The sequence below is a fragment of the Limanda limanda genome, chromosome 15 (assembly GCF_963576545.1).
Source record: "Limanda limanda chromosome 15, fLimLim1.1, whole genome shotgun sequence".
NCBI lineage: Eukaryota > Metazoa > Chordata > Actinopteri > Pleuronectiformes > Pleuronectidae > Limanda > Limanda limanda.
This window is the reverse complement of record NC_083650.1, coordinates 8,824,097-8,846,456: the sequence shown is the minus strand read 5'-3', so window position 1 is coordinate 8,846,456 and position 22,360 is coordinate 8,824,097. Positions and strand designations below refer to the sequence as shown.

At 41.3% G+C, this 22,360-nt stretch overlaps 1 protein-coding gene across 2 annotated transcripts; it reads right to left on the bottom strand.

Annotated features, from left to right (window-relative positions):
- Window positions 1-55: 55 nt before the first annotated feature.
- On the bottom strand, window positions 56-21,089 carry slka (STE20-like kinase a). Of its 2 annotated transcripts, XM_061087319.1 has the most exons (20): window positions 21,068-21,089; window positions 20,529-20,970; window positions 16,845-17,009; window positions 14,846-14,894; window positions 14,123-14,272; window positions 12,750-12,822; window positions 12,248-12,442; window positions 11,941-12,022; window positions 11,185-11,316; window positions 9,825-11,054; window positions 9,597-9,727; window positions 9,017-9,140; window positions 8,546-8,725; window positions 6,447-6,539; window positions 3,997-4,126; window positions 3,191-3,315; window positions 2,899-3,093; window positions 2,383-2,508; window positions 1,974-2,087; window positions 56-1,847 (listed from the first exon to the last, which is right to left on the bottom strand). In XM_061087319.1, exons 2-20 carry the CDS (start codon window positions 20,676-20,678, stop codon window positions 1,701-1,703), a joined length of 3,591 nt encoding a protein of 1,196 aa, XP_060943302.1. In that variant the 5' UTR covers window positions 20,679-20,970; window positions 21,068-21,089; the 3' UTR covers window positions 56-1,700. The 2 variants fall into 2 exon arrangements, with proteins under 2 accessions (XP_060943302.1, XP_060943303.1); XM_061087320.1 differs by lacking the exon at window positions 6,447-6,539 and having other exon boundaries at window positions 20,529-21,083.
- Between the last annotated feature and the right edge of the window lie 1,271 nt (window positions 21,090-22,360).

Sequence of the window (22,360 nt, the reverse complement as noted above, 5' to 3'; positions counted from 1 at the left end):
GTGTATGACTAAAATTGATCTCAAAGGATGTTTCAAGAAAGTACGATGGCAGATATACAGTCCATATTTTATTTACAGCAACGAAATAAAAACATGTCCCATTTGTGCGAACATTTTAAATACATTTGATTTGACATCAAAAAATGTATATACCAAGAATATCCATGGTGGAAGAATGACAACGTAACAACAGATTAAAATGCTGAAACTTAACAAAATAAAAAAATATCTGAAATCTATGGGGGCGTACGGTGTAATTCACACACACAGTCTCCAATAACCCCAATACAAATCCAGCATTCACGACAAAACAATGGTGTCAGCGTACAGAAATGACAACGTGCATTGACGATGTGCAGTGGCAGAACAAAATAATCATCTTTATCTCAGAATAAAAACGTTTCTCTCTTCGTGAACCGTCAATACGTTGCTAATAAAATACAGCGAAGGATGTCTCCTCACACACTGAAATTCATACAGTAACAGATACAGCATCGTAACTCTCACGCAACACTGTTCTCAGCATAATGAGTGATGACAGCTTCAATACATCGGAGGATATGTCTTCAGGAAACTGGATGTGAACATAAAATACTCAGGAAATTTGAAAAATAAGGTAAAATGATTTAAAAAAAAAAAAATTTGAATCGGCTTTGGTGAGACGAAGGTGACTCGCTGTCAAAATTGAATTGACTGATTCAACTGCATATATTTTTTTTCTTTAGCTCTCGTGGCAAAACAGTGCAAATCAACGGCTTTACATTCCTTTAGTTTCCACATGTGTTCTAACTTCACAACACTGCTCGAAAAGACTCCCGGAGGGTCGAGTGATTTATTTCATACTTATATATTATATATATAGAAAAAAAGGGATTTTCACTCTCTCCAGGAAGAAACACATGCCACCGCTGTGTTTCACCAAACGGGAGTTGTGTATTTTGGATAACAGCACGGATGTGAAATTATGTGCGAAAGCAATAGTTGTATTTTTTTGTTCATTCGTCTCTCAGGACTTTAAATTTTACTTCGCGTGTAGGTACAGACATGTAACGTTTCACTCGTTTACGACACAGTACAATCGTTTTCATTGTAACTCACAGACTTATGATCACAACGTGGCGATAACTTTTCTCTCATGGCAACAACAGACACTGCACGAGTTAGAAGACACAGAACATCTCGCTGTGAACCGGCTCCGACTTCTACGCAACAAAGCAGGATCTCAGAGTCAGGATTATTCAGCAGCTCACGGGAAATGATGAACAAGAAAATGTATTTTGCAATGATGGGTGGAAATGACAAAAAGTTATTTAAGTGCAACACATTCGAGGGGGTGGGGGCACTGTATTTACTGTAAGCTGAAGAAAACACAACAGAGGAGTGTCTGAATGCATAAAACAGGATACATGAGGCACTGGAGATCATTCATACTGTAGCAGGCTGTGCTCACAATGTTCTCATAAGCATGATTGGGCTTATCTACCAACGGCAGACTGCTAACATTTTCAACATGCTCAAAAAAGTGCATATTATCCCTCGGACACTTTCTCAACAAGTGTGCTCTCTCTTTGTTGGAATCGGAGAGGTGAAGACATTTTCATTTTTTTGGATCACTCAACGGTCAGAGGACCGACGTTGCTCCACCACCAGGCGGCGTCTGTGAGCGTGGTTGAGTCTGTTTGTGCAGGACAGACGTGAGGCTATAAACCGGCGTTGTGCAGGTTCGGGATGGGGTAGAATTTGGACACTCGGCTCTGGGTGGTGGGGTTAAGGCATTCAGATTCACCGCTCATCTTGAAGAAGACCTCCTGCTCCTGGAGCTTTCGCGTGAACTCCTCCTCCAACGCCTGCAGGGGGCAGCAGACACAAACAGCTGAGTCAACCCAGAGGAACGTTACATGAAGAAAAGGAAGCTGCAGCAGCTGAATCCTGAAAACAACACGACAGATAAATTGTTCAGAATATAAATCTACCTTCTTCCTGGGTCTGAGCTTCTCTCTCCACTCCCTGATCTCCTGGCTGTGCTCCTCATCCAGCTCCTTCAGCTTCTGGGTCTCATGTTCAATCAGGAGGTGGCATTTCTCATTCTGAAAGAAAATAAAAAAAATTTACATTTATGAGCTGGATTAACAGCTATTCCTCCTCCTTTATCTGCAATGGAAATGTATGGCTGTGCTTTTAATAATTCTAATTTCCAACTTTTTGAATGAGCAGTGATATTTTATTATCTAGACATTAAAACTTGGTATGTCCTCCTGTGCTACAAACCAGGTAAACATAAAGAAACATATGTATGTGTGTGTGTGTGTGTGTGTGTGTGTGTGTGTGTGTGTGTGTGTGTGTGTGTGTGTGTGTGTGTGTGTTTGTGTGCTGTAGCTCCACCTGTAGCTGCTGCAGCTCCCTGATGTTGGAGTCACACTGCAGCTGCAGGTCTCTCATCTGGTTCTCGTGTTTCTGGTGTTGATTGAGTCTCTCGTTCTTCTGCCTCTTTTCTTCCTGAGATCCAAACTTGAGGAAACAGACAAACAGAAGTGTGTAAAACGCTGCGCCAAACAAAAATATCAACTCATCTGTCTTTTTTGTGGCAGAGGTCAGATTTTGAAAAGTAGTCAGCTCCTGCTGCAGGGATTGTTGCATTTCAAACATCTACTACACTGACTCGAACCACATTTTTACCTTCCTGCCTCAAGTCTGTGCTCTGGGTTTATCAGAACAAACAAAGGATAACGGAGCCAGAGGACTGGTGACGTTAATGGTTGAGATAATCAGGAGTATTGTGTTTGCATTGGACAGGTCCCAGGTGTGACTCTATGTGACATAGTGTTGCTAAAAAAAGATTGTGTCTGCTGAATCACTTGTCCTGAGATGTGACAGCAGGGCTCCAGTCAGTGTCACTACCTGTTTGATCCGCTCCCTCTCCTGCTCCGGGGTGACAGATGCCGTGGCAGTGATGCGGAGACTCTTCTTGAACATGGCCATGCGGGTCTTGGCCTCACTGCGCTGGATCTTGGGTAGACGAACCCTCTCCTGATTCTGTTTGTTCTTCATCTCCTCTATCAGCCGCTGATTGTAGCGATGCATCTGCTCCATCTCCTGCAGAATTCACATGCACACACAGCTTTGAGTTCAGCTGGGTCCCTTCAACAACACCACACATTTCATCCACGCAGATTCCTCTCTGGGCTCTCACTTTCTCATGCCTCTTCAGCAGCTGGTGTCGTTGCAGGAAGTACTGGTCTTTCAGCTGCTGCTTCAGCTGCTGGTGCTTCTCCTGCAGGTGGCGCTCCTCCAGCTCCCACATGGCCGCCTCTCGAGCTACAAGACACAGCGAAACGTGGGTGAGGCCACATTAGGGTGAGTTATGGTTCACGCACATGCATGTAAACCGGTAACGAGTAGAGTGACGAAAGCAAACAGAGACAGACGACACTGAGCGAGTGAGACAAGCTGTAACATGTTCTCAGAGCCTGTGTTTGCTCATTTTCCTCCATGTCAAGGTCAGTTTTACACAAAGCTGGTGAGAACATAAGGTGCAGCTCACGTACCTTCTCTGTACAAACTGGGAGGAAACCAAGAGTTAAAAATGATTACTTTTTCGAATTTCACGCTGCTGTTGGTTTCATGTTTGTTTAAGTTGAGACTAGAAACTGTTTCAGATGTTTGAGCTGTGTTCGTGCTTGAGAGATGATCTGAATCATGATGCCTTTCATTCAAATTGAACCATAATCTAATTTAGACAGGTTGATTACAGTCTGTTGATTTGATTCCTTCAGCTGATGAAATCAGAAACAGAAATGCCATCATGAATTTCTATCTGTTGTACATTCACCAATCTTTCATTTATGTGACTTGCACGTCTCAAACTCATATCTCATATTACTAAAGTTTCATGTTACACTGAAATGAATAGAAAGTTAAAGTTGTAGTTGAATCAATCGATTTAAGGGACTGGTTAAAACAGTAAGCTGTCATATATCTTTAGTGTCCAGCTCGTACCTCTCATCAGCTGCTGCTTGTGGTTGAGGCAGTCCCTCTCAATAGTGGCGATCTCCAGCTTATGCTGCTGGATGATTTTCTTCAGAGCTCCGTCCAGGTCCTGCTGCTGCTTCTGTAGGAACTCCTGCTCCTGAGAGAAGAGGGAGAGCAGTGAGGAACAGTCAGAGGAAGCCATGGTTATGAAGACAGAGGAACAGCCGAGAGACAGAGAGAGACAGAGAGAGACAGAGAGAGACAGAGGGAGCTGAATAAAACATCAAGTCTAATATAACATTATATTAACTATTCAATGTCATCCACTTCAAGCTCAGCACGACACAGAGCAACTAAGATGTCACATCATCAACTTGAATCAGGAGAGAAGACACTCAAGAGATCATGGATGGCACTGATCCACAATGGAGGTGAAGAGAGAGAGAGAGAAAGATTTCAGTTCAGTTGAGATTCAGATTCACAGTTTTATTTAAGACGACATCTACATAGACATTAACATCTGAATTATCTATTGACTGCTCGAAAGGCACTGATAGGATCGTTTGTTTGCCAACGTGCCCAGGTATGAAAGCTTTAATTTCACAGATTAAACAATGCAGAAAAGATGTGCGTTCATGTTTATTGTATGTCAAAAAGAAAATCTTAAATCAAATGCTATTAATTTGGTTGAATTTGTGTTTTCTATTTGTTTATAGCTATTTATCATTAAGTTTATGGTTAAATTGTACTCAACTATAAACTATGATCACTTAATCAGTAGAAAATCTATGGAACCGTATTATTTTACAAAAATCCCCCAAATAATAAATGAGTAAATCTGATCTGAACGATTTATACACAAAACCCACGACTTTTACATCCATCTTGTGAGACAGCTAGTCAACATGGATCTCGACAGTCGGTGATCAACAACTACACCCCCACTGGGACGGAGCACTGTGCGTGTTTACTCCCAGACTCCAATCCAGTTGGATGCAAATATAAATAAAGCCATATAAAATACACAAACTAGATGTAGAACGTTTGTGGACTGGTGGAGGAGAAAAAAGATACGGCGCAGGATAAGGAGAGAGAACCACTGCACAAACACAGTGATGACAACACGCAAAAACAAAACGAAAAACAAAACACCGCCCATGCTTACATGTGTCACTCCTAAAGTTAAACTGCACCATCACAATCTAGTCACGTTAAGTTGCACACATCTAAGTATGGGCGAGCGACGGAGAGAAACAGGGCAGGAGAGGGGAGTGGGGTAGACTTACATCCTGCATCTGAGCGTTGAAGAGTGCGCATGAGGACAACTGAAAAGACTGTATCATAACCTGGGCCACTGCCTGCGGAGGAGAGCAAACAGCGCACTCGCCCTGATCAGGGACAGACAACAGCACACAGCAGCAGGCTGAGGATCTCACATACTCCATCACACACACACACACACACACACACACACAAACACTCCAACACACTGATTCTTCCCAAGCTATGTAAGACACGGCCCTTTCCATTTTGGGACTATCGGTGAGTCTAAGGCGAACAGCACAGCTCTGCGTTAGGAGGAAGTCAGTTAATTAGTTATGAACACTCTTCCCATAAGAAGAGGAGCATTCTCTTTGTTACTTTCCATGCTGCTGGCTCACGAGAGTCACCTTCTGTCTGCGTGACGTTCACGTAATTCATAAAAGATGCACAGGCAAAGTCAGGAAAAAGCTTTCAGCACAAATGTCGACTGAGGAAACGAAAGCTGTGTCTGCAATCGCCCCTTCGCTGATTTATTCCCTATTAGACGATGAACACTCAGCAGCAGATAACGTGTGCGCTCGGCATCGTCACTGACCTGAAACTGTAATTTCCAAATTCACATAGAAATCTCAGGTGCAAAGAAGCGCACTGAAGAATGTCAAGTAAACAGAAGTATAAATTCTCTAAATACTAAATCTAACCATGACTTTCAATACTGAAGGTTCTGCTGATTAGTTTCTTGAATTATACATGTATTGCTTGATCTACAAAATCTGTCAAAATATCCCTTAAAAAACTAATTATCAGCTGATTAATGCTCTGCTCAAATACAAACGCTCATCTACTTGCTTTGTATGTGATATAACCACAAAGCAATTGAGCCCATTGATTTAAATTTCCATCATGGCTCAACAACACCACATATAAAAAGGGGTTAAAAGTAGTTCAACCTTGACAAACCATTGAAAAATGTCTATAGTCCTATGGTTTTCATGTACTGTCATATTGCTAAACATTATCTAAAATGTATTCTTATTAAACTGATAAGAGGAAGTATGGGGTGATCACAGACACAGCGATTCCCTTTGTTTGTCCAGATATGTATATACCTCACACGAATGGAGATATATAAGGAGAGAGGAAACAGAGGAAAGAGAGAGGAGAAGTAATCTCTTACTCCTTCACAGAGTAAGACAAAGCAGGTGATGGTTTACCTCGGCAGTCTTGAGGAGCGAAAGATCCTCCTTTACGCGTTTCATGAGCTCTTTTCTCAAGTGTTTGGGAGACTGTCCAACTTCCTGTTTGACCTACAGTGTGTATGCAGATACATGGTAGATGCTGCATGTATATCATGAAAATCTAACAAAGCTTGGCCAACAAGAGAAGAGGACATGCACGGCCCGATTTGAGAGGAGAGATTCTGTATCCACCCGACCAACTGATTTCAAGTCAGCATGCTGAAATCCAACTTCCCGCGAGTGAAGTTTTTCACTCGTTTGATTAGTAGTTATTCAGAACACATCAGAGGTGTCAGTTTGAACTGCTCAAGTTGGAATAATTTTAAGAGGAAGTCAGGAGAAAGATTTGACGAGAACGAGGCAGAAGATGTTAGTCTCATAAACAGCTCCCATGTTTAACTTTGCGTTTGATTAGGTCCCACAGCCATCAGGATCATTTCTGACTCATGGAATTAAAAAAACAGAGTAACTGAGTTGGAATCATCTGACAACTATGATCTCTGAATATTTCACAGCGCTGACATTTGGACCCTTGCCAGGCACTCAAGTTCTAACTGAATGCAAATAAGACCTTATATTAAACTTACATGATTCAAGTCTCCATACTTATCAATGACTAAGACTGCAACTAGGAATGATCATCATTGTTATTATCTGTAGATTATATTCTTACAGCTCAGGGCGGCATCTTCAAATTGTGTGTTTTGTTATCAACATTCTGAATCCCAAAAATAAAAAAACACACAAGTCAAAGATATGCAGAAGCTGAAATAAGGCAAATATGGAAATGTTGCTGTCGATTAATTGTTGCAGCTCTATTAAAGACTTTTCCGTACCAGTTACTCTGATGTAAGGATTATTGTATTTTTCCCAAATGAGCCCAACACCACTTAGAAAAATCTTCAAAGAACATTGGCCAAAGCCTCCTCACACACTCATACAGGAAACATGGTTAGTTAACAAATACAGTGACAAAAAATATACAACATTGGAAAAGGTAAACATTTTATCACTGAAAGGCAACAGCTCATATTTTTGCAGCTTAACAACAACGAAGCTAAAAGCAAAAGCGACACCTTGAAGCCAACCTACAAAAACATCCTATATTTCAAAACACTGAAGAAATATATTCTGAGAAAGCAAACTGCGAGTTGCACAACCAGCACCAGGTTCACATAATGCACAACAGATGCCAAACGGAACAACTGCCGGAAAAGAGCCAAGTAAAGCGAAACACACAAACTGCAAGCGCACCCAACACATCCTACAAAGCACTTATGCTGCAAACTGGGGGATCAATACTAAAATAAATAAAGAAGTAAATAAATGACCAAATCAATGTGAAAAAAACCCTATATATATATATATATATTGATTTGGTCATTTATAAAGGAATTAATTTAGAGATGCAAAAATAAATAAATAAAAATAGAAATAGAAAAGGTAAATGAAATGAATACATGTAAATCATTTAAATAAAATGTAGATATATCTAAATAGCATTTTTCATCCCCAAACTATATTCATTTTTCATTTACTTAGGCATTACATTGTTTAAACTGGCATTTATTTATTTATTGACACTTTAATTTGATTATTTATATATTTTTCATTTGAGCAGTTACGGTCCTCCATAATCTAAGCAGAAAAAAAGCAACCTACATGTGTAACAAGCCCAGCACAGCATCATGATAAGGTTCAGCCTGAGACTGAAATTTAATCATAATTCTCTAAAAATAACAAATAGATTTGCAGCACAGTATTTCAACAGAGGAGAGCAGAAGCCTCTGGGCAGATGAATAATAGATACAACAACACAGAGCTAGTGCCAGCGAGAGGAACGATAGCATAGTCTGTCTGTCTGTTGCCATCATTTGGACACATCTAGTAACAGGCAGAAGAGCAAAGCAACCCGCTCCCATAGGACTAATATGACGAAGCATAAGTTCTGAGACACATGCACTATTGAACAGCTTGTATCTACGGCATGCAAGCGCTTATCACCCCGGGATCCCTCAGTTAAGAGCTGATCATTACAGGCACCTCCACACAGACACAGGCAGGCACGACCATACCTCCTTCTTGCGGTTCTTCAGCATGTTTTGGAACTTGGAGAGTTCCTTGTCTTGATCCGTTTTGATTCGTTTGGCCTCATCTCGCAGTCGGCTGGTGTGATCCTGCTCCAGGCGTTCAATCGTCTGCTTCTGCTTTTTCTCAAGATTTTCCACTTCTTGGTCATATTGACGCTTCTTAGCCTGCACAGACAGAATCAATAGACACTGGCATCAGCCTGGTGAGGTGACTGTATCTACAATAGCACAAGATTAACACAGATCAACAGCCAAAACTTTGTTTAAGGATTTTAATTTACTGTAAATAGATATATATATATATATATAGATTTGTTTTAGAGGTGGACAAGTGTTTTAATGTAAGATTCTCTGTTATGTTTCGATCAACTTTGAGAAGAAGCAGCGTGTTTCTTGGGAGTTGGTACACTAACAAAAAACACCTCAAACTACTGTGGTATGAACCGAGTGACTCACAGTAGTTTCCTGTTCAAAGCGCCGGTGGATCTGCTCTCTCTGCTGCTGCAGCTTGTTGCTCAGCAGCTGCTGGGCCCGCTGCTCCTCTTTCTGCAGGAGGCGCAGCTCTCGCAACTCTTGCCGCCTGAGGAAACCACAGCAACAGTGTAGTCAAGGTGACATCATATTTTCTGGTCTCAAAGTTTGTTACTGATGAAATAAGATTATTTCCAATCAAAACTTGTATTTTCCCTTATCTGAGATGGGGTTTTTAATATGTAACAAAAGATTCATTACAACAATAGCTTCTTCTCCTGCGTTGACAATTCTGCTCTGCTCTGCAACTCTAAGCATTACTGATCTTCAGGTCATGAACTCTACACTAAATACTTACGCACTTGTACAAACAGTTGAAACAGCATGTTTCATGTCTTTAAAAGGTAACATATAACATACAGCATTCATCACAGGAGATAATCTGGCTTTTGTAAAAGATGTGGGAGCAGTGAAATACAACAGAACTATTTAAGGAGGCGTGTTAAACAGGTCATGTCCCATATTTAGACCAATAGTGTGGTGAGCAGATTGCTGACAGACGTACCTCAGGAACCTCATCTCCTCACTCTTGGCGTCGCTATCTGTCACTATCTTTGATGTCGTCACACTGACCTCCACACCATCCACCAGGAATTTACGTGTTTTCTTCATAGTCTTCTTCTGACGTCTTGACTCCTACAAATGAAACAGGAATGTTTTGGGTGCAGAAGTTATTTAAATAGTGTTTATATTTTAAGAACTGAGGTTATAATTGAGGCAAATGTTATGTTACCTGCATAGAAATAGAGCCCCCTTCTTTGCTCTTGGACAAGAAGCTGGAGATGGACAGATTGAGTTCAAGGCTGTTAGTATCAGCAGCGGAGCTGCTTCCAGAGTCCGAGTCCTTCTCCACATCTGGCTTGATCACAGCAGGACTTCCTTGCTCTGTCTTGGTTTCAGAGTCGGTTTCGCTCTCTTGGACAGAAACGGCATCTTGAGAAATGCTCTCATCAGCACGGCTAGTTGTTTCCTCATCCTCCTTCATGGCGATGCCTTTAGATGGTTCCACTGGTTCTGGTTCTTCGGAGGCTTCTTTGACTTCATCGCTGACTCCATTTGTGGATTCAGTTGTAGCCTCTTCAACCAGTGCAACTTTCTCTCTAGTCTGATTATCTTGTTCAGGTGCCTCATTCTCAGGCTTCTCTCCAGGCTGATTTTCTTTGGTCTGCTTCTCTATTAAAATGTCAGTGGACGAATCCACTGGTGACTTTGACTCTGTTTCTCCATTTACATGTATTTCCTTTTGATTTGATTCTATATTATCTTTGTCTACATTTGCATCTGTGAAATCAACTGTGTCTTCTACAGTAACTGTCACTTTGTGTTGAGGTGTCTCCACACTTTGTTCTTTGTTTTCTTCTCCTGCCTGTGCTACATCCACTATTATAGGTTCTGGTTTCTCTTGTGGATCTTCAGGGTGCTCTTGGGATTTTGTAAATTCGTCTGTTCCTGCTTCTGGTTTTTCTTTTTCTACTTGTTCTTTCACATCCTCAGGCTTAATTTCTTCTTCTGTTTGTCGAGGTTCATCCTTCGCTTTCTCCTCTTGTGTCTCCTTCTCTTCTACCTCTGTTGTCTGGCCATCTGTGTATAGGTCTAAGCTATCTAAGCTCTCTTCAGGCTCTGCTACTACAGGCTCCTCAGGAATCACTTCACCTTGTTCATCTACTGGTTTATCCTCTGTAAGATCTTGAGAGACAGAGTCCTTGGTGGGCTCTACTGTCGGCGAGGCCAGGTCTTCATTACTGGCATCAGACACCTCATTGAGTTTCTCCTCCTCAGTCTTGTCAACCTCACTTGTTCCAAGTCCTTCATCTGAGAGCTTATCACTGGTCCTGTCTGCAGCAGGCTCGACCTCCGTCTTTTCTGTAACAGATTCCAGAGTGGATGGAGTTTGGGGAGCTTTGTCGTCCTCTGAGCTGGCCACGCTGACATCTGAGTGTGCGCGCTTGTGCCCAGGAACAGCCTGTGTCAAAAGTAAGGAAAACAGGAAAACAAAAATGTCATCAATGACAAAAAAGGTCACAGTGCAGTCTATTACAAAGATATCAACTATGTATATATCGTACATGCACTACACTAAGAAAAGTTCGTACCTGAGGTGTATCAGTCTCATCCTCCTCCTCCTCCTCTTTGCTGTCCTCGATCTCCTCTGTGACTTCAGCTTTGGCCTCGGCTATGAGTTCTCTGAGTGGTTTGCAATTGGTTACACTGCTGACAAAGGGATGCTACAGATGGAGACAAGACATGGAAATGGATTAGAAATGTTTTTCCTTGTCAAACTGACAGGATGAATCAAATACAAGCACAAACCTCAAAACAGAAAACTAGAATTACGGCCTCATGGTTTATGTCTCTAACGACCGAAGCTATGAAATAATGTGACACTTATCACTTAATCTTTGAGTCCAAAAAGATATTAGTACTAGATTGAATTTAATTCCCTCTGGGCACTACTGATAAATCAGAATAGAATGAACGTGAGGTCAGGGATCTTGACCTTTGACCACAATTAATCCAATCAGGTTGAGCAGTGATCTTTGGTGCCAAATTTGAATAAATTCCCCAAAGGTGTTTTTTGAGATATGATGCTGATGAGAATGAGTTGGATGCGAGGTCAGAGCAACATGGACCTTTCACCACTAAAATCTGATTTCAGCTCAGAGTTCAAGTAGACATATGGACCTCAAGGCAGTTTCAAAATAATGGAACGGATGTATGTATGTACAGTATCATACAAATGGACAGACAGATGGTTATCATAACATAATGCCTCCAGCCAGTGGCCAGCAGTGTAGATGGTTGCTTACTCAGAGATAACAGTGGGCTGTAGATGGAGGAAAGCCACTCACCTGTAGAAGCTGTATTGGGCCCGGCCTATTGTCCACATTCTTATCAAGTGCTTTCCGCAGAAAATCGTTGAATTGTGACGACCTTTCAAGAATAAATAAAAAAAGAATCAGTTGGTTGGCCCGTAACAGAGTTGTCTCCCCTGGCCCTGCTCTGTGTGGCGTCCGATTAATACAGTTCTCCCCTGTGGCCAGTTAAGCATTAACAATTCACTACACTTTAACACATTAAACAGTAAACATTTGCTTATCTCCAATCCGGAAACATTCCCGTTCCCCCTGTCTAGTTATCACCAGCACACCATCTCACCAGCGAGAGGGATGCATAAGTGTGGGCGGCTCGGCCTTGGCTATTTTCAGCAGCACTCTCATGGGATTCATCTCGTGGTTGGGCGGCTCAATCTGTGCCAGCTCTATCAGGGTCACCCCGAGGGACCAGATATCGGCCTTATAGTCGTACGGACGGTCCTTGGACGTTTCGCACATAACTACTTCGGGAGCCATCCTGCAAAATGAGAAGTCAGAGGGTTTGTTATTAACATTTGGGCTGCAAGTGACATGATATCTGATATTTATCTGATTCCTTTCGTTCAATTCTCTTAACTTAAAGGGAGAAATGCAGTAAAATAGCATGTGTGTGTATATTGGTCTGGAATTTGAAAGACAGGAAGCCTGCTCAGTATTTAAGGCTGAGGTCAATGACGCTTTTGTGTCACTGTCGAAAAAATCATCACCCAAAACTGTTGGACACACTTAAGGCAATTATCTGTTGGACATGCAGTGTCCTCATGTCTCTAGGCTGCGTGACTCACCAGTAAGGAGTGCCGATGAAAGAATCTCTTCTCTGTAACGTCTTGGTATTTTTTGCAGAAACCCCAAAGTCAGCTGAAAGAAGACATTTTTATTATTTTCATCAGAAAATCTAATTTAACTCCATAATGAAACTATGAACTCCCTGGATGAGGGAAATGTAGTAAAAAAATATTGAGGACATTTTCTACTAGAAACCAGATATATCAGAATCCTTTTTCTAAATTAAACTGGCTTCAGATTTCAAATATGAACCCTACAACTGGGCATGAGTCCATTATCACTGCCAGCACTGCTGTTATCTGTGTGGCTATCTCCGCCTGCTTCTCCCATCACTTACAGCATGTACGCATTAGGAGGAAGGAGAGATCTATCATTACCTCCCTGGTGACAGCTTGATTATTATTGTTTGCCCGGCTCTGTCGTGACCCTCCTGCCTACAGAACGTGAATCATCGGGGAACTAGCAGCTCTGGATGCAACAGCAGCAACATGAACACGTTGACTTCTTGAATATTATGTAACTAATTCAGTGCTTCACAAACTCCAGTGCATCAGTGTTGTATAAAAAATACGCCTCTCTCCTTCGGGTCGACAGAAAAACACTGTACTTCATTTTTCTAAATTCCACGGTAAATGTCACGCAGCATGAATGACTCATTACTGAACGTAAGCACAGTGCTGTGCACTTGTCATCGTCCCCAAAGTCATGTAGCTCAGCTGGTTACAACAGCGCTGATGGCCAAGGGATCCACAATAGACTTGACTAATTATCTTTTTTTTTTTTTTATCTATTAGTGTTGGCCCTGCTGGGAGGTTCAGAGGGGACATATATCTGAGAGAAGAACCGCCAATGAATCGTCTTGAGTATTCCAAAGTACATGTGCTTAGCTGTAACTGAAGTGCACTTATCTTCTTGTATAATCCTTCTCATTTGTTAAAACGAGAACAATGGCCGCTCTAGAGATGCCTGTTTGTCATGGGCTATTCACTTGGCCAGTGGTGATGCTGGTTGTGACTTTCTTTCTGAAACTGTAAACGTGACCTTCTGTTATTGTGAGTACAGACTGGCTGCAGGACTCAGTCCGCAGAAACCTGAAGCTGCAACAAGGTCACTTACATTGATGAGTCCCAGTCATCACTGCTACACAGTGCTGGTCGACTGTTTATTCAACGTTTCTTAATATTGAACTTGTGAATATCGCATCAAACTCGACTCTGCCCTTCTTGGACCCTTAACAATACACATGGCAGGTGCAAAGCCGATAAGATGAAAGGTTGTCGAGATATAAGAGTCAAAGACAAAGAGAGATTTTCTGGAACTAGTAGATAGGTATTACTATGGCAATCACAGCAGTGAAAATGTATATATTTACCCAGTTTCACTTCTCCATCCAAGGAGAGGAGAATGTTCCCGGCTTTCAAATCTCTGTGGATGACCTTGTTCTCGTGGAGGTAAACCAAGGCCTCTAAGGTCTGTCGACACACCACACGGATCTGAGGCTCTGTCAGGGGCCTCTCCAGTTCTGTGGAAAAAACATGCACACAGATAGTTCTTTAGTCACATATTTTTCCAGATCATATATTGTAATTGTAGTTTATTATGCCTTTTAGAAACACAGGCTTAGCCATTCTAATGTATTAACATTAAATATGATGGCTTAACGGTATCCAATAGCAACTGGAGGACAAATCTCCTCCCTTATACCAGCCAGCATGTATGACTGGAAGAACCTGGCATAAGACATTTGTTTTAAGTGAGTCAGACCACAGAGCAGAAACAACATCCAACAGAGCAGTGAATTGACTGGCATCATCTTTGTTGTTGTAATTCACAAATAAGAAAAGGTTGTGAGGTGTTTCTTTAATCAAAATATGAGAGTGTGTGCTGGCGTTAGAAGTGGAGCAACCACTCCTTGAAAAACGAGCTATAATAATTACACAGTTGGATCGGCCTCTCCGAGTGAGGAGAGGGAAAGAAAATCCAGCAGAAGTTTCAGGGTGGAACAAAAAAGAGTTGGCACTCAGGGATGGAGCAAAGAAAAGGCTCCAGAACTTTATAGTGCGTTTCTGTTTCCTTTAATGAATGAGGGACTTACCCAGCATGATGGCATCCACTGCGCCGCCCGCACAGAACTCAATCAGGATCTGCAATTTTAAAGCAGAACAAATTGGACAAATTAGTAATGCGTGCTGCGGTGCAATGAAGGAGGAACTGTTATCCAGAGTATGTAAATAACATGACCTTTAGCACAGACATCAGCATCCCTGTTATAGGTTATTGATTTGGTTGTTGTGCCATTCTAAGAAACCAATCAATCAGACACTAAAATATCTATACTGAGCTTCCTCTAAAGGTCTTGTGATTTCCATTTCAGGACAATCCAATATATTTAGAGGTTTGATCCTCTCCCTGCGCTTTCTTATAAATTCATATTCTTTGGTGGGTAAATGCTTTGTTTGCTTGTCTACACAAGACATCCAGGATATTTCATCATATATTCTGATAAAATATCATGTCCTTGTTTGTCCACTGAATATTTACAAAAAATAACCTTAAGCGAAAAATTTAATTTCCTGTGCAGACAAATCCGTTCCTGGAGAGAAGAAGAGATTGATTCCTTTCACACAACAACTGTTCTATCTACTCTCAGTGTATCTAAACCACATTATTTGCATGAAGGGAACATGTGAGAGGAAATATTCTGGGGAAGTAAGTCCTTGATCCTCATACATATGAACAAAATTTTGCACGACATACCATTTAAAACATTTGCTTCAGTATAGCTGTATAATAAGAAAAATACTATGGGTTTATCAATTCACAAAGCACATCTGAGTTCACTTTTTGAAGCCACGGTGCATTAGACTGTTCTTTAATACTGTTATTGAAATGTAAAACTGCCCAGCCCCTGACCACAGTTCTCTCTCTTTTCCAAGCTGATGTAATGTAACCGACAACCACTTCATCTTTATTAGCTTCGCCAGCACGTTACTTGGCAGCTCACGGTATCAGATGGTAGAAAAAAATCAATCAAAGCTACAACCAAGGAACACCCTCTATTCAGAAGACGGAAACAGCGAGGAGGAACCAAGTGGTTCTTCCCGTTCTGTATAATCATCATTGTGTTGTGGGAATATCGAAAGTCATTTACATTCCTGTGCCTCTGACAGGTGTTGCACAAATTCCAATTTGCTGAATTGAACATCACTCCCAGAAAAAAAAATCCCCTTAGGTTTGGCAAAGTATTTTCTTTGATTTATCACTAATAGAAAAAAGGAATATATTAAACATTAACACAAAGCCCAACACATGCAAAGCAGAGGCAGTTACACATTCATCAGGCTGCTTAAAAGATTGTGGACGGACAGGCAACCGGCATGCAGCTCTGAATTATTCACGGGCACTTTCTCCAGCCACCGAACCCACTCCATTATCTTCTCATAGATGTGGGCAGTCCACAGGGGACGGTCACATGACACCACCTACCTGGACCTAATTGCTCTGGGGCCTCTTACTGCACAAAGAGTGAAATCTACTGACCATGGATTAAATCTGCACTGTGACTGAAGTCTCTGCTCATGTGGATAAGGAGGCAGACGCAGGAGTGTTTTTTAAAATGGGTGCTGAGAATTTTTCTCCACTATAATCACTGTGACGATTTGGGTCAAAAATGGCGGGATTCTACTGGAAGTCATGGGATCCAACCATAGTGATTAACCAGTCCATTATTTAAAAAAGGAAAATATATAAAAAAATTCTCACAAGGAAAACCTGCAGTCGAGCATTCTTACCCTCAAACTAGCCTCTAATTGTGTCACATGTTTTAAACGCTTCAATCTTTGGCTACAGGAAATACAAATGCAGTGTGACTGTCCTTATATCGTCATGTGTAAATGATGTGAGAGTTCTTCTAGAGACGGCATAACAAATGGTGATGAATTAGTGTGTCTCCCTGCATGACTTGTTCGCTGCCTCTGTGTCTCCTTGCATGACTTGTTCTGTGCCTCTGTGTCTCCTTGGCTTCAAGTCAACATCAACACACGAAAAAAAGAAAAGAAAAGACAGTTCTGTCAGTCAGGCACTGGCTTGCTTACCCAAAGTTTGCTTTCAAAATAAAAGGCATCCAGCAGTTTGACGATGTGATGGTGGTCGCAGGAGGCCAGAATTTCGATCTCCACCATGTAATCCTCCAGTTCATCCTCCGTCTTGGTGTCAATCACCTTGGCAGCAGCGAGGGTCCCATTGTGCTTATTCTGAGCCTGACCACAGCATGAACAATAGGAAAAAAGGAAGTTACATACTAGGAATATTGTGTATTCTTGCAACATACAATTTGTAGAAGAAACAGAATAAAAGGGGGATTGTTTCGAGTGAGTATGTTGGTCAATTGCTGCCACGGTAGGGCGGCTACTGTGGTAGAACAGCCATCAATGTTAACGACCTTATTTAGGACAAAGCCCTTTAGGAACTAAGGCAATAAACAGTGGAGGACTTTATGGCTTGTTTAACTGAGAGCAATCTCCCGGGGATTACAACTCTATGAATACATTTTATAGAGAAAGTCATGATATCATACAGTTGTATATTGAAAAATAAAATGGCTGTAAGAAAAAAAAACATTAAGCAACATTCTGAAACTTTCCGACTTCCTCCACTTCCTTTTCTAACCTCTAGTTATTTCCTTTCCCTTTGAGACACCTGCTGCAGCATACGACATGAAGTCACAGTGGCAGTTTTTGTACATTAAATCACATTTGATTGGCTAATGTTTGACCGTATTAGTAAAAATGCCTCGACATCTTTTTCCTTAATTAGGCTGCAGTCAAATAAACAATTATATGGAAGAAAAAAAACACACAACTCTTCAAACAAGTAGCTGAGAAGAAGTTATTTTTAGGTGGTTTAATGTTTATGGATACAGATACAATCTCAGGGAGTTAAGGAAAAAGAAACGGGAGGGCGTGTTGGGAGCCGCTGCTGCTACAGAGTGTGTCAGACCCTATATTTACACAGTTCTGACCTGACTCACTCTCCGCCTCTTTCCCTTTGTACTGGCTGACACTCGTCTAACATGAGCCACCGCTGACACATATACAGATTCAGTGTAAGCGTCATGATGGAAAGTGAGGTGATAATTCGTCTGTCGTGGTGTGTCTGGCCTTTGTCGTTATGTTATGTACATGACATTTTACACTTGTTGTAAATACTGGTCTGTTTTAAAATATGAAATCAGTTTGTAGGTGTCGTAACAATGTAAAAATGAGAAACGCAACTACTTGTTCCTTATTAATAACCAAGGCCACATGCATGGGGTTGGATAATCTTTTAGATCAGGCACATAATTTGACCTATTTGATATGGAATAAATTCTTACATGATAAATCTCACACAACCACCTAGCAGGGGGACTCACCTTGTGTCTCTCATATTATAACAGGGTATCAGTTAAATTTAATACCTTTTTAAGACCTTTTCAAGACCATAAAGAATGAAATTTAAAACCTGTCTCAATTACGACAGATATGAAGTAAAATTGGAGTCAGAGATTTACTACCACTTCTCCATAGTTCAGGATAAAGTGAAGAGACCTATAAGAGAATAACCCCTGGAAACATGACAACCTACAGGCAAACTGCAGAGACCGGAGGTATCCATGGTCCTTCCCACAGCCACGTGGAATGTACTGAGATCAATTCTGACCGGGCTTTTAAAAGACTCAGTCATCAGTTCTATGTTGTGTCTAGTTGTAAACCCACAGCATGCTTAAATTGGTATCATTGAGAAAGAACAGGAGCACATAAAATAAACTTGAAAACCCATGCCTGTTGCTAAATTTTTTCTAAAGCGTGATGAAGTAGCCTTCAATGAACGTTTAAGGTTTAAAACGCATTTAAGACATTGTATGTTTATTTTAACGTATATCATACTTTGTGCAGCCAAACATTCAGACGACTGAATTTGACACTTTGTTAGACTTTTTAAGGCCCTGCTGAAACCCTGTTTAACACAGATACATGTGTATAACTATGTGAAGTGGCTGGCTGTTTAAAAATAATGATGTCAGGAGTTCCTAACAAGTTGTACGTGAGGTCTGGACTTCCTCTTATTCACTCTCACAGAAAGCTGATTCACACTTTGCTGCTGATCTTTGTCACTCCACCCAAATGAGGCAACCGGCAGAAGCCTGTGAAATAACTGATGAAATATCTCGTCTGCGTCGACACTAATGTGACCTGACCCCGACTTCTCCTCACCTCTTTATGTGTGGGAACATTGTGAAGTTTTCATCAATAAATCTAGTCTGACAGGGCATGAAAGGCCCCTGTGCTTTCATCACAGTTAGCTAATCAGCTCATAGGACTTGGAAACTTGTGACTGATTTCTTTTGTTTTGGCTGTGAGCTGCATTATTTGACCATAACAGATCCAGGAAGTAACAAAAAACTGAGGGGAAAGTCTGTCAAAGAATTTCAGTGAAATCACATTTGAAAACAGCAAAGTGTTTCTTATATTGCTGACGAGTTCACAATGTAAAACAAATACACACAAAGATAACCTGGAGAGTTGGCCAGATTACAAGTGTTGGACACAAAAACATGAATACTTTGTAGGATATTGCGATACTAAACTGAAAACTAGAGTCTCAGAGGGAGGAAATATCTCTGCTGTTTGTCTAACTCGACAAAAGCTGAATCTCCACACATTCATTTTAGGCTATTTAATGATATTGTGGCTAGTGGCCACAATATACAAAAAAGTGTCTGGCAATAAAACAATAACAATAACGATCACGATGCGTTTTCGTCAATAGCCACGTAGTAAATATTAAATATATGTATCTATCAATATATTACTTATTCATTGAGCAAGCATGGTGGGGAAGTTAATACCTAAATGGTTTTAATGTTCTACCTGGGATTTGTTAAATGTTTTATTCTCTGGCCACAGAGAAAACTATTGAACCAGAACCTTCACTCAGGAGCAAAAAATGTGTCTTTAAACTCAGGAGAAACAATAATATGACATTAATCTTGATGATCATAGTGATTTGAAGAGTAATGGTGATATTTTTAGCCACGGTCCTAATGTATAATGTACAGTATGTGTCAGTCAGTGTGTAAATAAAATAAATAACTATTAAAATCTGCAGACACACATGTGCAGATCCCACACTCACATGTACAAGCACATGTGGGAGTGACACGTTTGTTTTTGTAAGGCTACTACCTGCTGGTTTCTCACAGCAGACTCAGATTGAAAAAAAATTAAAAAATAACAAACCAGTCTGACATTTGTGAGCCCGTGTTTATTCTGTGTAAGTAGGACCACACCTTCACCACTTTGCCTGCAGCCAAGTGCAACTCAATGACATGGCAAAGTCACATTTATAAACAGGGCCTGGACCATAGACTGTGTCTAAAGAGGCCTGGACCTTAACCCCCTCAAAGTAAAAGTGTGGGGGGGAGATGCAGTTCTATGTGTGTGTGAGGTTGAGGTTGAGGTGAGACCAGCATATCCTGCAGGTTTCTGGTTTGTGTTGTGTTTCCTGGTAAGTGAAGGTGCAGTGTACAGAACAGTGTGAGTGAAGTGATCACATGAAAACACACGAAGTCTACCGGATGTGGCCTGGAGGAGGAAGAAGAGGAGGAGGAGGAGGAGGAGGAGTGCTGCTGTCATGTCTAACATCGCATCCTCTCATCTGCATCAACGTGACACACAATGGACGCCTGCTTGTCTTCGAACCCCCTAAAGGACGTGGATGTGTAACAGTGTTATTACCTTGTACACTTTCCCAAACGCTCCGTCCCCCAGCTCCCCGATCATCTCCCAGATGTCCTCCGGGTTCACGTCCCTGTGGACATGCTCGTACTGCTTCTTCTTCCTGTCGGGCCCCAACTTGAACATCTTCCGAAAATTGAAGAAGGACATGTTTGTGTCTGTGTGGGGATGCGGTCCCTTCTTCTTCTTCTTCTTCTACTTCTTCTTCTTCGGTTATTTCCGCCGCCAGGGAAGACAACACGAGTCTAGCGGTTCTTCCTCCTCCCGTGAAACGAAGCCGGACGACAGGGTGTTGTGTCCATTCAGCTGCGATAATGTCAATTATAACTTCCCTCGACAATTTCCCTCCGCACAATCACATCGCAGCTAGCGGCGTTTCACAGCCAGGAGGAGGAGGAGGAGGAGGTGAAGAAGAGTTAGCTCCTGTTTCCGATCAAACCCGCTGATAGCAAATGAAACGGTAAATATTTACAGTAGCATCACAAACCACGGGGACATGTTTGTATCGTGTAACGTTACCGAGAAGACGGAGAACACACCTCGAGCTGCGGTTGGCTGAACACACAGAAGTTAGCGAAGCGGCGACAAGCTGGCTAACGTGGCTGTAAAGACTTCCTTTAAGAAACACCTTCAAAATAAAACCGCTCACTGATGATGGTGCGTTCCTGTAACACTGGAGCCAGGGGGGCGTGGTTGCTCAAGTTTTATTTGTTATGTGCAAGTTGTGCACTGTTACAGTTTGCACTACTCTCATCTAATCCACCGTGTGCCTTATGACTGCATACTATGTCATACTGTGTTCTATGTTTTGAGAACTTATTATGTTGTGTACTTATATGGTCTGTCTACTTATGTGTTTACACCATGGATCAGAGAGAAACAGCATTTCAATCCTGTCTATGTCCTTTGCTTATGGCAGAATTGACAAATAGAGTTCACTATGTCTTTGAGTTAGAACATGAGGGTGTTAACGCACAAGGATAAACAGGTCAGCTCAGCAGTGAGACCATTCAATTAAGATAAAAGTAAGGTAGAAGGAGCTTACTATTAAAAAAAAGTCAAACACAATACAATACTTAAACTATATACATTCAAAAGTGCATTGTGACATTCCTTGCAAATGTGGTAACAACTTTGTTTATGAGTGTGTGTGAATAAGTTACTGCTGAATAAGTTATAGCTGAAATATTATTGAAACCTGAAGTGCCGAGACGTCTCACACAAGCACAAACGCCACAATACAACTATAAAAGTGACAACACAACTGCGGAGCCACATCATCATGAATGCAACAATGACAACACAGTCGTAAAAGCCACAACTAGGGCTGAGCCAATTAACAGAAAATGTATTCTTATTAATCTTAATAATGTTATCAATTTTATTATTATTATATGTTTCAGATGCAATTTTAAGAAATAGACATGCGATGCTTTAACTTTGGTTACTGTAGGTTTGTATTTCCTCTTCGGGCTGGTCTGTCAGTGGTGAGCTTGACTGGGTTGGTTAACGGATCTGTTTCCTGGATCCCCTCTCCGCCTCATGATGGGCTCTGCTCGGCTCGCTGGCTCAGCCCCTCGACTCTAGTACGCATGCTACTTGCCGTCATGAGGAGGAAAAAATTATACAAGTTTCACATTTTAACCCCATGTAGACCCGCTAGAAATTTTAGAGATTGTATTTTATAGTTGGTACTTGCAAGGGTTGAGCAATCCTGGTTATTATTAAAAAAAAAAAATTCAGGCAAATGAATTGGCTTTTTGTCATTATACATTTATTTTATTTTATTTAATTGACATTTTTTTTATTTACCTTCTGCGCAGAAGCGGTCT

Excerpts from the sequence above, each read along its gene's own strand:
- slka (XM_061087319.1), bottom strand. The coding sequence starts at position 20,678 with ATGTCCTTCTTCAATTTTCGGAAGATGTTCAAGTTGGGGCCCGACAGG. Across the intron at positions 11,055-11,184 it reads ATGAGACTGATACACCTCAG|GCTGTTCCTGGGCACAAGCG; the intron begins GTACGAACTTTT and ends CTTTTGACACAG. Across the intron at positions 3,094-3,190 it reads TGCTGAAGAGGCATGAGAAA|GAGATGGAGCAGATGCATCG; the intron begins GTGAGAGCCCAG and ends TGAATTCTGCAG.